The sequence below is a fragment of the Eriocheir sinensis genome, chromosome 58, assembly GCF_024679095.1.
Source record: "Eriocheir sinensis breed Jianghai 21 chromosome 58, ASM2467909v1, whole genome shotgun sequence".
In the NCBI taxonomy this organism is placed as follows: Eukaryota; Metazoa; Arthropoda; class Malacostraca; order Decapoda; family Varunidae; genus Eriocheir; species Eriocheir sinensis.
In genome coordinates this window covers 9,782,783-9,800,184 of record NC_066566.1, presented here as the reverse complement: position 1 = coordinate 9,800,184, position 17,402 = coordinate 9,782,783, and the positions used below count along the sequence as shown (strand labels likewise).

Genomic DNA, 17,402 nt, shown 5'->3' with positions numbered 1-17,402 from the left:
AAAACAATTAAACTTGCATTCTCTAGAAAGGCGAAAGGTGTGAGGTAACTTGATAGAGGTTTATAAATGGATGAAGGCTTTGATAAGGGGGATATTAATAAGGTTCTGGTGGTAAGAGAGCCGGATAGGACACGTAGTAATGGGTTTAAACTGGATAAATTCAGATTCAACAAGAACATAGGGAAAAATTGGTTTACTAACAGAGTGGTAGATGAGTGAAACAGGCTGAGCAGTCATGTGGTGAGTGCCAATACAATTGTCACATTAAAAATAGATTAGATAAATTCATGGCCAGTGATATTAGGTGGGGTTAGATTCACAGGAGCTTAGGTTCACAGGAGGTGTCTTGTACAGGCCTACCGGCCTCTTGCAGACTTCTACGTTATTATGTTTTTTATGTTCTTCTCTCTCTCTCTCTCTCTCTCTCTCTCTCTCTCTCTCTCTCTCTCTCTCTCTCTCTCTCTCTCTCTCTCTCTCTCTCTCTCTCTCTCTCTCTCTCTCTCTCTCTCTGCGAACAAGGAATAATGGCACAAAACTTAAATGTAGACTAGCAAATTCAGACAGCGCCAAATATTTCTTCACCAACGTTGTAGTGCGAGAATGGAATAAGCTCCCATCTTCAGTGGTCCAGTATAACACGACTGACTCCTTTAAAGACATGCTTGACCGACACTTCCTTCAACTTAATATTAACTAGAGTAGAAATGCGAAGTTTTGGAGCTATCCGATTAATGAAGAATTACTTAGGTTTAAGGACAGATCACCAAGTCTGGATCATGGGGTCTGAGTGGTCTGATTTTCTGTGTAAATCTATATGAAAGAAACTCTCTCTCTCTCTCTCTCTCTCTCTCTCTCTCTCTCTCTCTCTCTCTCTCTCTCTCTCTCTCTCTCTCTCTCTCTCGACGACAACAGTAATAACGTAAATCTCGTTCATGTATTGCCTAACTTTGTAATAAGTACTGATGAAGTCCTAAATGTTCTCCAATCCCTTAAAACAAATAAAAATCCTGGACCTGACAATATATTATATGCTATACTACTTAAAGAAACAAAGAGCGAAATACTCGTCTTTCTCGCAGCCGTATTCAATATGTTCTTGCGACAAGGCTTCGTCCCTTCGAATTGGAAAATGGCCAATGCAACACCGATTTTTGAGAAAGGAGATAAAAAAAATACCAGGTAATTACAGGCCCATTATTCTAACTTCAGTTGTAGGTAAGCAACTCGAGAGCACAATTAGACACAAATTTGTAATTTTTTAAGCCACTCATTAATTAAAAATTCACGACATGGTTTCCGCAACAAGATATCCTGCCTATGAAATCTACTGCCCTTTTATAACGACCTCTTCTCAGTTTATGACGAAAACAAATCACTGGACGTAGTCTATCTTGATTTCTAGAAAGCGTTTGATAAAGTTCCACACTATAAATTACTTTATAAATTAAAGCAACTAGGTATTGACGTTCAAGTACACCAATAGATCGCGAATTGATTGAGCAACAGATAGCAAAGAGTGGTGATTGATAGATTTGACTCAGAGTGGGCGCCTGTCACTAGTGGCGTCCCTCAGGGCTCGGTTCTTGGCCCAGTGCTCTTCATTATTTACATCAACGATGTGGACGTTGGAATCAATATAACCCGGTGGCAGAGACGGGCCAAATTTGTGGCTTCACCGTGTAGCAGCGACGGGCTAAATTTATGCCGTGATATTTACCCCCCAAAATAGATGATACATAATCTGATCAGAAATGCTTTGATATATATTATGAAATGGTTTGTGTGAGGGGTGATTTTTTTCATTTTTCTCGCTTGAAGGGACCATTAAGAAACATGATCCCCGCTGCTACCGGGTATGCGTAATCCCAACAGTAAATTTGCAGACGACACAAAGATTGGTAACTCGGTTGTCACTGATGGAGACAAACAAAGCCTCCAAGAAGATTTGCATAAAATTTCAGCTTGGTCTGATAGATGGGAGATGCCCTTTAATATAGATAAGTGCCAGGTTCTTCAAGTTGGAACAAGAAATAAGAGGTTCGATTACGAAATGCGTGGCGTTAAACTCAAAAGCGTTCAATGCGTCAAGGACCTGGGTGTCAAAATCGCGTCAAACCTCAAATTATCACAGCATTGCATCGACGCAGCATATAAAGCGAACAGAATGCTGGGTTTCATCAAAAGAACTTTTTTATTCAGAAATAAAGATGTAGTACTTCCGCTTTACAATAGTTTAGTCAGACCCCACTTGGAATACGCGGTAAAGTTTTGGTCTCCCCACCATGCAAAGGACATTGCTAAATTAGATGATCAACGTCGGGCAACAAAAATGATCCCTTCCTTGCGCAACAAACTCTACGACGAAGGCTCTCAACTCTTATCTTGTTTTCTCTTGAGAAACGTCGCCTCCGGGGAAAACTGATCGAATGTTTTAAAATACTTAATGGCTTCACGAATGTAGACAAATCAAAATTGTTTATGATCGATGACACTTTTTGTTAAAGCCAGGAATAGTAAGCTAGGACACATGCCTCACATTAGAAACAAAAGTTTCAGAGCAATATATGATGTCATAATTAGCTGAGGCAACAGAGATCATATAAATTAGCTTTCAAGCCACGAACATTAGAGCAAAGAATTATGGCATGCATATTGGCAGGACCAGGGATAGAATGAACATCACCGGACATAATGACTAGAATACGAGATAAAATTAATAAAACAATAACAGAAATAATGTGAATAACAATAAAACCCGGAGATTCTTAGCACCCTCTGGCCATTTAATAAGGCCTGCCGGGGACTGAGGGACATGACTAAAAGACTGTCCATATAAAAGAACACCAAAACTACATATTAACAGCGGTGACTTGAAAAATACGCGAAAGACCTCCAAGCACTTGGGGGCTGAGAGACAGGCAGTGGTGAGGAAGGCCGAGTGCTCGGCTATGGCGCCCCACTGTAGATGCAGCCTCATGAAAGAAAGAAGATAAGCAGAGTAAAGAAAATAAAAGAGGCAGCTCAGGGGAGATTGAGGACGCTGCACACCTCATCTAGAAAGATCTGCCCCTACCTAGTGACCCAGCGAGGCTCACTCTCCAACTCTGCCCACCTGCCGCGTTGACTACTCCATTTGCGCCACTTCACCTGCTCCGACGCCAAGAACTCACTGCTCTTGTACTGTTCTTGCCCTACATTCCATCAACATGGCTTCTAAGGCTGCAGAACGCTTAACCTCAGACCTTACTATCATTTCCGATGGGGGTAAAAGGAACCTTGTGTCCTTCAATGCCTCAAAAAAACAATTTCTCCACCTATCAACTCGACACAATCTTCCAAACACCTATCCCTTATTTTTCGACAACACTCAGCTGTCATCATCTTCAGCCTTCCTTAACTCAAAATCTTAATTGGAAACTTCACATCTCCTCTCTCACTAAATCAGCTTCCTCGAGGTTGGGCGTTCTGTATCGTCTCCGCCAGTTCTTCTCCCCCGCACAGTTGCTATCCATATACAGGGGCCTTGTCCACCCTCGTATGGAGTATGCATCTCACGTGTGGGGGGGCTCCACTCACATAGCTCTCTTGGACAGAGTGAAGTCTAATGCTCTTCGTCTCATCAGCTCTCCTCCTCCTACTGATAGTCTTCTACCTCTTAATTTCCACCGCCTGAGATTGTGTGGACTGTGGCCTAACACTTTGTAGTGGTAGGAAAAGTAAGGGAAAAAATTCCAGCCTTAACAAGCCTTCAAAATAACAAGCTTGCCGCTTCAGTCGCTGGATATTGTCCGTTTAATCCCAGTCACACTGACTTAAGACCTGATAACGACCACCCGCGACCCCAAAATGCTGCGATTCACACCCACCACTTCCCGACCACGTAGGTGGCTGAGAAGTCGTGCAATCGAACGGCTACCGCGCGGTCGCCCAGTGTCCGTCCAGTGAGTAGCCGAACGGCGACCATTTTAAGATTCCACCTGGACCTAACACATGGAGTCCGGTCAAGGCGCCCACCACGCTGACCGGTGACTGACAGGCAAGTACGGGTACGCGTCCTGTCGTGAGGACGGTGATCTCCTGTAACGATGTGTTCCTGACACGCCCCTCACACAACTCCGCTTTGAACTGTCATACATAAGAATAATTTTCCGCACTTATGTTATTATCAGCAGTCACAGTAATATTATCATCCAGATATGAATCATATTTTTCTTTCTTAGTTCTGTAAATTAGTTCTGAAAACAATAATAACATAAATATGTGATCTTATTCTGTGCTTCACAGCAACAGGTGATGGATGGTTGGGACCCCCCCCCCCCCCATCTGACGTAGACATGAAAAAAGAAGAAGAAGAAAAAAAAAAAAGCTCCAAAGAATCTTGGTTTAACCTGTATGTTGTTTTGAAGAGTTTTCATACCTGGGCAGAGAAGCATTTGGAATTAAAGGCGGTGTCACATTGGGCCTTTTCCCTCAACTGCGTTGGCGGTGTGGGAAACCGGCAACTCCAACTTTTCCAGGTGTGCGTCACACACGACCAAGGTCGGTTGCCCGTATCCATAAAATAAATAAACCAGATGCTGTTTATCCAAATGGCGTCGTTTTCAAAAGTAAGGGCTGCTGCAGCTTGTGATGCTGTTACTCATGCTATGGACTTGTTGCTACAGTTAAGAGAAAGGAAAAAGCGGTTGTGGGTACGATCATGGCTTTAAAGACGGCAGGACAGGAAGGAGTGGTTACCCAAACCTCGTCAGAGAACTGTGCTGTGAAGACCAGGAGTCCTACAAATTTCATTGAATGGAGAAAGAAGAGTTTTTATTAACTATTGGAAATGGTAGCCCCACTCATATCCAAGCAAGACACCAGAATGAGGAAAGAGTAGCAGTAATCATGGACCATTCACATCTTTTTAAATTATCATTGGCGAAGTTTTCACGTGTGTGGTCCCATGGACCACACAGCACGGGACTCGTAGACAAAGCAGCTCTGCCAATCCACTTTACGATTCTCTTGGTAGGCCATCTTCCACTACTCGTCTTCTACTCCCCAACCGCTCTCCATCCGTACGGACAACCGACAACTCGTTCCCGATTGGACCTACGGGCAACCGACCGAGAACTGTTGGAGGAAAACGGCCAGTATGACACCGCCTAAACAGTCCTTTTTGAGATAGATATAGGCCATTAGCTCCACAGACTCTCAATGTTTTTGCTGTATATATCATGTTCTTCAGTACTTAATTTTCGTTAGGCAGAGATGATCCATATGCATTTGAGTGTGCTTGACCTATGGAGCAGGTCGAGTCGTGACGGAACTTGAACGGCCTGAAGGGAGCGTGACGTCACTCCTAAAGAATATACCTCATTTCCGGTCAAGGGTCACTGGTCGCCGCACAACTCGCCGTGTAGTGGGAGGCCGGACGCCGACCACGGCCACTGACAGATACAAAGTGGACGGCGAACATAAGCGACCACCTACTACCTGACGGCAACCGGACTGTTTCCGTTCGCCATCCGGTCGCCGTTCACCATTTAACGGTCATTATGTCGGCCACCGGTGGCAGTCCGCTTGCCGTCCAGACGCAGACCATTCGGCCACCGGACGGCAACCTTTGGTGCAGCACCAAAAACCTCCAGCCGACCTTTACGGTCGTGCGGCGGACGGAGACACATGACGATCGCACGCACGACCATGTGCGACCTCCCGCGACTTGCAGGTCGCGGGTGGTCGCTATTAGGTAGTAGTCAGTGTGACTGGAGCTTTACGTGCAGTTCTGACTTATCCTTACGATTGTCGTTCAGATTTATCTTTAATAGTTTGACACACATTATATAATAAAAATATAACTGAATTGATTCTAACCAAAATAAGTGGGTATCATAAAACTATACGGGTTTTGGTATGATTACAAAGTCAGTTACTTGCACGTTAGAACAAGCTGACCACAGGTCAGTGAGACCGACAGACAATCAACCAAGCAATGATGCCAAGTTCGCGAGTCCCTCCTTAAATGATTTTCCGTGCCAGGTTACGTGACACTGACTATTTTTTGTAGTGATGTTTCTCAGGGTTCTGTTCTTGGTTCTCTACTTTTCATAATTTACATCATTGATATACTGGTGAGAACGTGAGAAGTGGACGTTCTAGGAAAACATTAAAAGTATCGAGCTACACATGTTCCGCGTAAAAGCAGCTTCAGGAGGTGATTTCCCTCGAGAGAATAATCTCTTCCGTGGGAGAGGTGCGACCTCACGGTGTCGGCATCCCTTTGACATGGAAGGTTCCTCTCCGATGTACGCTACTCCTCCTCAGAGGCTGAAAACACACCACCGTCGGCGCTCGCCGATAAGCATTGCTGCTACCAGTGTTTAGCAGTGTTTCTTCGCCGGAATCCTGTCCACACTGCCACTTTTGAGAGACGAACACTCGATTTAACGGGAAGCGCTGAGGGTGGTGACTGGCAGTGTGTACGCCCCGAGAGAGAGAGAGAGTGTGGAACATATATGTAGACGACCTTCTCCGGCAGCTGCCAGCAGTCTCAGCTTACGCTGATGATTGCACTCTCTCCTGCACCTACCCCAGACAAGACAGTGGGCGAGCTGCTGACGAGATCAATCAGCAGCTGAGGGTACTACAGGAGCGGGGTGCCCGCTGGCAGGTGACCTTTGCCCCAGAGAAGACCTAGGCAATGGTGGTATCTCGATCCCCCACTGCCGGGCCAGCAGTGGAGGGGAAGCTAAGTTTTGGTGGCGTCCCCCTCCCACTCCAAGAATCCGTCAAGATTCTGGGAGTGGAAGTGGATCGAGTGCTACGGTTTGACAGCCACATCAAACACATTGCCCAAAAGGCCTCCCACAGAGTTTTCTGCCTGCGAAGGGTGGCCAGCTTCCTCGACAGAAAAGGGAGGCTGTTGCTCTACAAGGCCCAGATACGGACTTACTTAGAGTATGCTGCCCTCTCTTGGATGTCGTGTGCTGCCTCGCAAAGCGGGAGACTCGACGCCATCCAGAGACGGGCACTGCGACTGGTGGATGCTGCATACGCCCCAACCGGGCAGGAAGCTTTCAGCTCCGTCGACTCCTTGGAACACCGCAGGGACGTAGCTGCTCTTGTGGTGCTTCACAAGGCACAAGTGCAAGGAGTGCCACATCTGGGTGGCCTACGCCAACCTCCGAGTCACCACGGGGTACACGAGAACGGTGCTATCCCGTGGTGACGCAGTGAAGGTGCCGCGTTCCCGTACCAGCCAGCACCAACGCACCTTTTCGGGAAGAGTCTGCCGGAGGTGGAACATGTTCACGGCCTGTGTACCAAACATCCGGGAGATGAACACCCAAAAAATAAAACTGTCGGCCCACCACTGGAGGGGCTCACTCCTCACTCCACTGACACTCGTGGCGGATCAGTGACACGAGTGCAGTGCGTACACACATGTATTCTGTATTGTGTTTTTTTTTTTTTTTTGTATATATATTTTTTATAGTTTATGTAGTTATTTTTTATATAGATTTTATTCTACCCTTTGAATATGCAGCACACGACAGTGCACCTTTGGGTTTGTAAATAGTATATATGTATCTATGTTTAAATAAGAGAGAGACAGACAGACAGACAGACAGACAGAGAGGGTTCATGGCGGCGAGCCTCAGGCGTCAGAGCGTAAGCGAGTCAGCTAATTGGGGGAGGAGCGTGTTGCGTAAGGAGTGCTGTACCCAGTCGCTTCCCAGGTGTTTACCCCGTGAGGTCAAAATTCAAATTATGTATTTAGCGTCCAGAGTTTCCGTGACGTGGTTTCGCTTCCCTCAGATGTCTGTAGTTACCAGGAGTGATTTCTGTCTGGATTTTTCAGGTACCTATTCTTCGTTGTTTACATGTTATGACCATACCGGTCTTTCGTTAAAATTCACTCGTAATCGTGATGAAAATGCTGCCAGGAGCAAACTTCATCCAAATTTCTGCAGTGGCAAGTGCACAGGGAAGCTCGTGTGAAGAAATCAATAAGCAGGGCTAGAGATACACGTCTCCAGGATCAGCCCGAGCCACCCACCCGCAGCTTCGGATCAATATTCGCTAATGAAAGGGTCAGACTGGAGGCGGTGGAAGGGGAGCTGGAGCTTTGTAAAGTTGAGTGGCATTTAAGAGAGACCATCAGGTTTTTCATTTCGCTTAAGAATATAAGACTAAGACATGAAATAAGATAATACCGAGGTAAGGAGGAAGATGAAGTGCATAAAGGGCACGGAGATAAATATGTAAGAAAATGAGGCTAAAGACGACATACAAAGATGAGAGGGAAGTGGAAGAACAAGGTAAAACCAGATGATAAATAGCGGATTTCAAAGAGTACATATTGCCTGCCATAATGACCAGTTTTAAGAGGATTTTATGGGAACGGGGCCGTACCCACCCCCCTGCCCGCCTCGGTACCGATGCACTGACAGTAAGCATGGTCTGGGCCGGACCACCTCCCAGCACCTTTCATTGCCTTCTGGAAACACTTAACCCGTCTGCTGCGATTAGTACGGATTCGGCTTTCACTGGTAGCCTGGTTACTTATACTCCCATGTTTTTCTCAGCTTCTGTGGTGGATAGTGAAGTGTTTCCCATGTGGTATCGGTATGCTGGTTATCTTCTCCCAAGGTGCAGGACTTTACATTTTTCCTCATTGAATTGTAGCAGCCACTTTTTGTTCCATTCCTGTAGCATGGTGATGTCTTCTTGTGGGAAATCCGCGGTCAAGGGGTTAAGGCCTTTCCTCAAAGCACAGGCGAATTTTTCCATATGGTCGCCCTGAGTTATTCAGTTAGACTTACGGGTATTCTTATGTGCTTCAGAGACTATAAATCAATCCTTTTTTTTTAATATTTTGGTAACGCACAGACAAACAATCAAACAAACAGGCAGATGGACCACGATGAAACATTACTGTCCACCTCTCTAGTTGACTGGCTATATATGTGTGTGTGTGTGTGTGTGTGTGTGTGTGTGTGTGTGTGTGTGTGTGTATACATAATCGAAAGTTCGTTGCTAGAGTGATAAAGAAATCCAGCAAGGTGGATGGCAGACAATATTTGAGCTCCGGTCAAGGATAAGAAGCGAATAGGAAAAGAAAGTCGAGAATGAGGAACACGAAGAACAAGGAAACTGAAAACAGATGGGAAAAAAAAAAAAAAACGAGAAGGATTTAGGGAACTCCTATGAAGCGACATTAAGGAACACCTGACCAAGAACACGGAAAGGTGGAGAAAGGCAATGAGGAATGTTACAAAAAGGGGTAAACTGCTGCACCCGAGAAGAAATAGGAAATGGAGAGAAATATAGAAAAGAAGAAGAAGAAGAAGAAGAAAAGAAAGAAGGAAAAGAGAAGAAAAAAGGGAAATAATAATAATAATAATAATAATAATAATAATAATAATAATAAGAAGAAGAAGAAGAAGAAGAAGAAGAAGAAGAAAAAGAAAAGAAGGAGAAGAAAGGAGTAAGAGGAAGAAGAATGAAGAAAAAGAGGATTAAGCAGAAAAAGAAGAAGAAAAAGAAAAAGAAAAAGAAAAAGAAGAAGAAGAAGAGGAGGAAGAAGAATCCAGCCAAGAATTTTGTCGAGAGGGGCATCAGATGCTTAAGGGCCAGAGAGGCGCAAAATATATAATCTAGTTAAACACTTTGTACTCATGATTCTCATAATGAATAACTAAGTTTTTTTTACTTACCTGAGCGTTGGGTCCCTCCATCCCCTTGTTCAATGGGAAGACGAACACACTCTTCGGGAGAGTTCTAGGCACCGAGGTGGGAGGTGGAGACCGAATGAGATGTTCATGAACTTCAGAGAAAGCGCCCCTCCTGACTTGCCTGAGAGGAGGAAGGTTCATGAAGGCGAGGAATGAGGAAGGCATATTCACTAACGGTCCCTGTGACACTGCATACACACGGACTCGTGTTATGTACAGTAATCCAGCGGGAACCCCTTACCCTTGATCCTGCCCTTACCCATGCTAATTAACGCAACGAAACTTTTCAACTATATTAGCCCCTTGACGCACGATATGCTTCAGTTTTGTGCGGCAAGGGGTTCAACAACTATTTTATGAGACCTTTTACTATTATATATATATATATATATATATATATATATATATATATATATATATATATATATATATATATATATATATATATATATATATATATCAGGTTCAATAATGAGAACATAAAACTATGATGGCACTGTCTTTGCAGCAAACTAGACTTGCAAGGTAGTACGGCACAGTGTGGCCGCTGGCTTACCTGCGTCACGAGGTGAGCACGGTCCTCCTGCTGGCTGCCGCCCACGTCCTCCGCGGCCTCTTCCTCCTCCGTCAGTGTGGTCTGGGACTCCGCCACTCTCTGTAACATTAAAATTAAGCTCATGAGCATTATGCTGGTTCAGATGGTGTCTGTCACGTCGACAGCTGCACAGCCTTTCTGAAAATTGTTTCCCTCCAGGCAACCAACGTTAACAACACTCCTCTTGCTGACACTCACCTTCACTCGGCGGAAGCCAAACATAACCCTCGGACTGAGGCCACGGGTCCTCATGGCGCACATTGCTTCAGGGCAATATAATAAACACAAATCCAACTCCACAACAAGCACAGGAAAAAAAATGTTAAACACAGTTCCAGCAGAAGCCGGGAGCCGCGCGGCGTCCCGTCGGCCCTGAGCGGCGACCGCACAGTGGCTAGAGCTGTGGCAGTGGTGGCGGTCACGTGGCGTGCCTCACGTCCTTTCTTAATAATTGAAGAGCAATAGCTATCTGCGATGTTATCCTGAGGAGCGCACGTATGTAGCAACGCAATTTTTATTTACTTCATTTTACGCTTCACACTTCAGCACAAAAGAAAAATTATCAAATACTTGCAAGATGAACAACTCGAGAACCGAACACAGGAACATGCAAAGGGTCGATACGTGCTGTTCGCACTAATGAACACGGGACACTGTCTACCTCTCCACATTTTGCCTCTACATATACTGAATCATAGGAATACGTGTGTGTGTGTGTGTGTGTGTGTGTGTGTGTGTGTGTGTGTGTGTGTGTGTGTGTGTGTAATTCACCTCTTGGTCTGCTGCGGGTCTCTCTCGAGACAGCCAGCCGTTCCCCTACGGAAGAGCACAGAGCTCATAGTACCGATCTTTGGGTAGAACTGAGACCACTCACAACTCCTTGCCTGACGTCGCGTACCTACTCATTGCTAGGTGAACAGGGGCTACACGTGAAAGAAGATAAACCCAACTTATCTTCACCCGGCCGGGGACTCGAACCCCGGTCCTTCTGGTTGTGAGGCAGACGCTCTATCCACTGAGCTACCGGGTGTGTGTGTGTGTGTGTGTGTGTGTAAAATTCACCACGGCCTGATTGCCAGCTAATACCCTCCCGGAGTGAGCTTTGGATCTCGTTTAACTAATCTATGGGTATACTGATGTGACCTCACACACACACACACACACACACACACACACACACACACACACACACATTCTCCTTACTGAAGGGGGGATAGTGACCGCTCCCCATCAGCAGAAAAAAAAAAAGAAAAAAAAATCGGCCTGAGCGGAGCCCAAACCCCAGCTTGCCATCCGTTGTCTCGTGAGGGCAGCCTTATTTAGTCCACTGCATAACGGGAGAGTTGCATTTGTTTGCTGGTGTGTGTAGAGATAAAAAAAATGGGGGAATGGTCTGAGCTGCTATAGTCTGTTCACTTAAGTCCGACCCAAGCTGACATAAACCTAAGCGTGTTTGCAAGCTGCGTGCTGATTGGCTGCTGCTATGGCTTCCAAGTTTTCTTTAACCTCTGTTTGTGTTTATCTCACGCAGCACTTTCTGCTATTCTGCACTGTGCTTACGAACACGCTTAGGTTTATGTTGCCAGCTTGGGGCAGACTTAAGTGAACAGACTATAGTGGCCTAGGTGCTCATCTCCATCTAATTGGCATTTTAGCCTGAGGTGGGTAAGACCCCTGAGTCACATGACAGGTGTAACATCTGAGATACCACAGTTTTCCTTCCTCAGATCTCTCCAGGTTCCATTTATCGGCGACCCAGACAGAGAGGAAGAAGAGCTGGTTGAGCTGGGCGCCGACTTCCTCGGTCCTAAGCCCTCGGATTCGTAGCTACTCGTGATAACCACTGCGCCACGGAGGCATACTGTGTCATTCCTCTTAATGTGAGTTAGTAATAAGTGTTCTTTTCTATCTTCTCCCTGTAATTCCCGGAACACAATCTCTTTCCCTATTTATTTTTCCTACTACAACTTGAACAGCATCGTCACCTCGAGAACTTAACCTCGTTCGGGCATCATACTGTTTTTGCTATTTCCAGAGTATACTCTTTTGTGCGACGAGTTTTGTGTTTGAATAAATGAAGAGGCAGCGTCGTGGTCCAGAGCAGACAGCTTCTCACCAGTCACCGCCACATCAGCCGGGCGGCGCGTAGCATGAGCAGTGCATCACAAGGCGTTAAGAATATCACATGTGAAATAATTGTCGTCGGCAGATTCGCAAGGACACCATCAGCGTCTCCCCAAGTGTTGCCTTACTGGCGTGTCCTTGCATGTCACATCTAAGCATCAGCACGCCTCGCGGCTTCCTTTGGAGGGTGCGCACCTAACAACACATCGCTTCCTTGATAATGACTCAAGGGCGCACCACTACTCACCACTCATCATCCCTATCATCACCACCACGACCATCATTAAATACGCCAATACACCCATTACCACCACTCACTAATCACCACCACTGCCCCAACACCACTCACTAATCACCACCACTGCCCCAACACCACTCACTAATCACCACCACTGCCCCAACACCACTCACTAATCACCACCACTGCCCCAACACCACTCACTAATCACCACCACTGCCCCAACACCACTCACTAATCACCACCACTGCCCCAACACCACGCACTAATCACCACCACTGCCCCAACACCACTCACTAATCACCACCACTGCCCCAACACCACTCACTAATCACCACCACTGCCCCAACACCACTCACTAATCACCACCACTGCCCCAACACCACTCACTAATCACCACCACTGCCCCAACACCACTCACTAATCACCACCATTGCCCCAACACCACTCACTAATCACCACCACTGCCCCAACACCACTCACTAATCACCACCACTGCCCCAACACCACTCACTAATCACCACCACTGCAACACCACTCACTAATCACCACCATTGCCCCAACACCACTCACTAATCACCACCACTGCCCCAACACCACTCACTAATCACCACCACTGCCCCAACACCACTCACTAATCACCACCACTGCCCCAACACCACTCACTAATCACCACCACTGCCCCAACACCACTCACTAATCACCACCATTGCCCCAACACCACTCACTAATCACCACCACTGCCCCAACACCACTCACTAATCACCACCACTGCCCCAACACCACTCACTAATCACCACCATTGCCCCAACACCACTCACTAATCACCACCACTGCCCCAACACCACTCACTAATCACCACCACTGCCCCAACACCACTCACTAATCACCACCACTGCCCCAACACCACTCACTAATCACCACCACTGCCCCAACACCACTCACTAATCACCACCACTGCCGCCACCACCACACATCGCCATCACGCCTCACTGTGCACCCACCTGCAGGTAAGGGTTGTCCTGCCGGGAGAGTCTGATGGCCTCCATGTCAATTCCTATGTCGCGGGACTTGACGGGAGTGTGGTGCACGGCCCCCACCGCCGCGCCCACGTCCCCATCCTCTAGCAGCGTCACCGAGGCCTCCAAGCAAGCCGCCGCCGGAAGCCTCCTCGGCGGGGAGGCCATGTCGTCACGTGCCCAGCTCTGACCATCATCCGGACCTGTGGTGGGAGACCCGTTGGAAAACACTTAGGTGGGTATTATAAGACACTTTGGCTTCTCACATCACCTATTTCTAAAGGTCAAAGAGGGGGTCAGTCGGGTTGTAATGAGTGTTTCTTCAGGTTCATGGTACAGAGGAAGGGTCACATTACCACCAGGGTCATAAAACTACTCCTGGAAATGCCCACAACTCCTAGGAAAGCCTTGTCAAATATGTGTTCTTGGGCGGCGAAATGTCTTATAATACGACCCTTAAGTATCGAGACAGTGATGAACAATAAACATAAAGGACATATTCCACATTAATGCATGAACGTTGAGATGAAAGGAAGGAAATGTGAGATGCATGTCAAAGTGAAACATGGCGATTTGAGTGGTGTGATAGGCGGTGACTTGTGATATATAGGCGCATGTGTTGTTATAAGCAGTCTAAAAGAGTATACAGCGTTCTAATGTTCTTTACTGCAGTACATCCTCAGGGCAGGCCTAATACATTGGAATGACTTGGAGCCTTAACGCTGGATTGAATGGCCGTCAAGCTGCGATACAGTTTGTGAAGTTGTAAAACTAAAGTGTGTGTGTGTGTGTGTGTGTGTGTGTGTGTGTGTGTGTGTGTGTGTGTGTGTGTGTGTGTGTGTGTGTGTGTGTGTGTGTGTGTGTGTGTGTGTGTGTGTGTGTGTGTGAGTGTGTGTGTGTGTGTGTGTGTGTGAGTGTGTGTGTGCCACCAACCCATTCTGTAGCTCACATGTCATTATTCATACTCACTATATTTGTGAGGGCATTAACCCAGTCCTCCATAGTGAGCACCTTCAATCAATATCACACACACACACACACACACACACACACACACACACACACACACACACACACGCGCGCGCGCGCGCGCATAACCTTGGGAAATATGTATAAGAATTAGGAAGAGGGCGTGTATAAATTTCACCATTTTTCCAGGTAAATTTCTGCGGCGTGTGGGTGTTGTCAGTCTCTTCCCTCGACAGGCTGAGTGACTGCAGTAAGGGAGGGAACGGATAGAATAAAGGGGAGGTGTGAGGGAGGGAAGGCATTTATGTGGAATCAGGAGGAATGAAAGACTGGAGGGAAGGAGCGGAGACGAAATTTGAGGAAAAAAAAAAAACTCATGAGGGAGGAATGTGAGAGGTGAAAGTGAGAAGTGAGGTAGAAAATGGAGTAAACGAGGTAGAGGTACGAGGGCTAAAAGGAATGAGGTAAGAGGTAAAAGGAGAAACGGAAACGTTATACGAGTGAAATGAGGATGCAGCAGGAAGGAATTCAAGAGTGAAGAAATGGGAGGAATTATCTACCTCAGGAAGAGAGGCACGAGATGTAGGAGAAGCGTGACAGAAGGAAAGAAAATGAAGAAATTAATTAGTGACGGAGGTATGAAGAGTGAGGAAAGAGAACTAGGAGAGGGCGGGGGAAGGTGTGAGGAGCGTGGAGTGAGGAATGAGGAAAGCGGGGGCAGCACTAGAGGTGTCTGGCAGATTGCAGGTTCAGTCGCTCCACCGCGGCCTGCATCTGGGAGTTATAGATCAGTGTGGTGCAGCATTCAATGTGTACGTCGGCACCTGTGTGTGTGTGTGTGTGTGTGTGTGTGTGTGTGTGTGTGTGTGTGGAGCGGCCAAATTCTATGCATTAATAGGTAGTATCAGTGTGAAATAGCAATAAAGATAATGATAATAATAATGATATTAATGATGATAATGATGATGATGATAACAAAACTGTTTTAACAAATTTGTAAGAAATAAGGAGAAAATATGTGGCAACAGCTACATGCCATGCAATAAAAGTGGACATGAAAAGCTAGTACATTTAGGCTAAGCTATAATAAACGATAAAAATATAATTAAATTGAAACAGTAAAAAAATTAGCATGACAGATACTTAAAGTTCAAAGACTAGAAAATTGAGGATCCTTTTAGGTGCGGAATTACATGGAGTTCAGTAACTGGCTATAGCTTGTTGAAATGACGTGTGAAGTGTTGCATTGGGCGGGCGGGCGGGCCAACAACCTCAGCCTAAGAGCGGTGGCGTGGGTGGTTTAAATGGTAAAGGTAAAGTTGGGGGCATACGCAATAGTTGTGTAGCTGCGGTGGTCAACTCCGTCGCATTGGCCCTTGAGCCTGTGGTGGGTAAGGACACATTACACCAAGACATCCAGGTTACCACAGTTTACCTTATCATTTCTCCATCTGTCTGCGTGTATCTCTGTCTTTCATACCCAGTCCTTCGCTATACACACATACACAAATTCATACATACATGGGTAGTAGCGTGTATGAGCGAGCGAGTAGGAGTGAAGAATGAAAGGCCGCTAGGAAATTTACCATGCAAGTGATCAATGATGCAGCAGGAGGAGGGGAAGCACCGTGAGTAAGCGTGCGAAGGAGTGGGAAATGTGGTTTGTGAATGAGTGATTGGGTAGCAAGGAATGGCTAAAGGGGCTATTACACTGGGCAACTTTTTCGTGGATCTTCAGTTAAACCACGATTTCCGCTAGCGTGGTTCTCATTTGTTTCATGTTATTGCTGCTGCTGATGATGGTGAGTAATACCGTCGTCCTTCGTCGAAATCTACTGTAGTTTTGGAAGATCGTGGACACGTGGTCGTATTTTAAAACATTTCGTCGCCCAAGTTCACATATTTGACATGGCTTTCGTAGGAGCTGTAGGCCTTTCCAGGGGTAGTTTTATGACCCTGGTGGTAGTTTGACCCTTCTTCTGTGCCATGAACCTTAAAAACACTCATGAAAAACAGATTGATCCCCTCTTTGACCTTTACAAATAGTTGATGTGAGAAGCGATGGTGTATTATTATTATTATTTTTTTTTTACGTCTAGGCCTACTGCACCGGTAGGCTTCTTCCCGGTGGATCCTGATGGTCGGTCCAAGGCTTCTTCCCGGTGGGGCCTGATGGTCGGCCCAGCCCGTTCTGGCGCAGGCGAGTGTTTATAGTGGCGCCATCTTGCATTGGCTCATGCTGCCCTCCCGGAGCTCATCTTTAATCCTAGAATCTAGAGTCCGGGTTGATAGGTGGTCTTCTGGACAGCATGTGGGTAGTTTTAAGCCACTCGGCGGCGGCTGAAAAATCCCAGCTTGGTGGCACCGGTCGGGAATTGAACTCGCGTCCTCCTGAACGCGGGGCCGTCTCGCTATCTGTTCAGTCACCGCCTCCCCAATACGGCCCTTATATAAGCCCCTTCAGTGCGTGTACCATGAACGACAGCACGAACAGTGATGTGAGGGTGAAATGGTGACGAGAACATGATAAAAGAAGCGGCATAGGAGTTTAGGGAAAAGGGAGGAGAAAGGAAAATGGAAATGCGAGAGACATCTACATACCACGCAGGGTGATGTCCGGCTGCCTGGTGGCGGTGGCGGCGGTGGGGGTGGTGTTAATGGAAGTAGCCTCGTCCTCGGTCTCGGTCTCGCACTCGTGTTCTCGCCGACGCTTGAAGATGCTCGTCAGGAACTCA

General features: G+C 46.6%; 1 protein-coding gene across 1 annotated transcript in view; it reads right to left on the bottom strand.

Annotated features, from left to right (window-relative positions):
• Positions 1 to 9,816: 9,816 nt before the first annotated feature.
• The window catches only part of LOC126984992 (uncharacterized), a 122,906-nt gene continuing 115,320 nt past the window's right edge, over positions 9,817 to 17,402 (bottom strand). The window contains exons 5-6 of the mRNA XM_050839221.1: positions 10,279 to 10,377; positions 9,817 to 9,843 (exon numbers count right to left, since the gene is read on the bottom strand). Coding sequence (XP_050695178.1) covers positions 9,817 to 9,843; positions 10,279 to 10,377 — 126 coding nt within the window. The remainder of the gene's footprint in view (positions 9,844 to 10,278; positions 10,378 to 17,402) is intronic.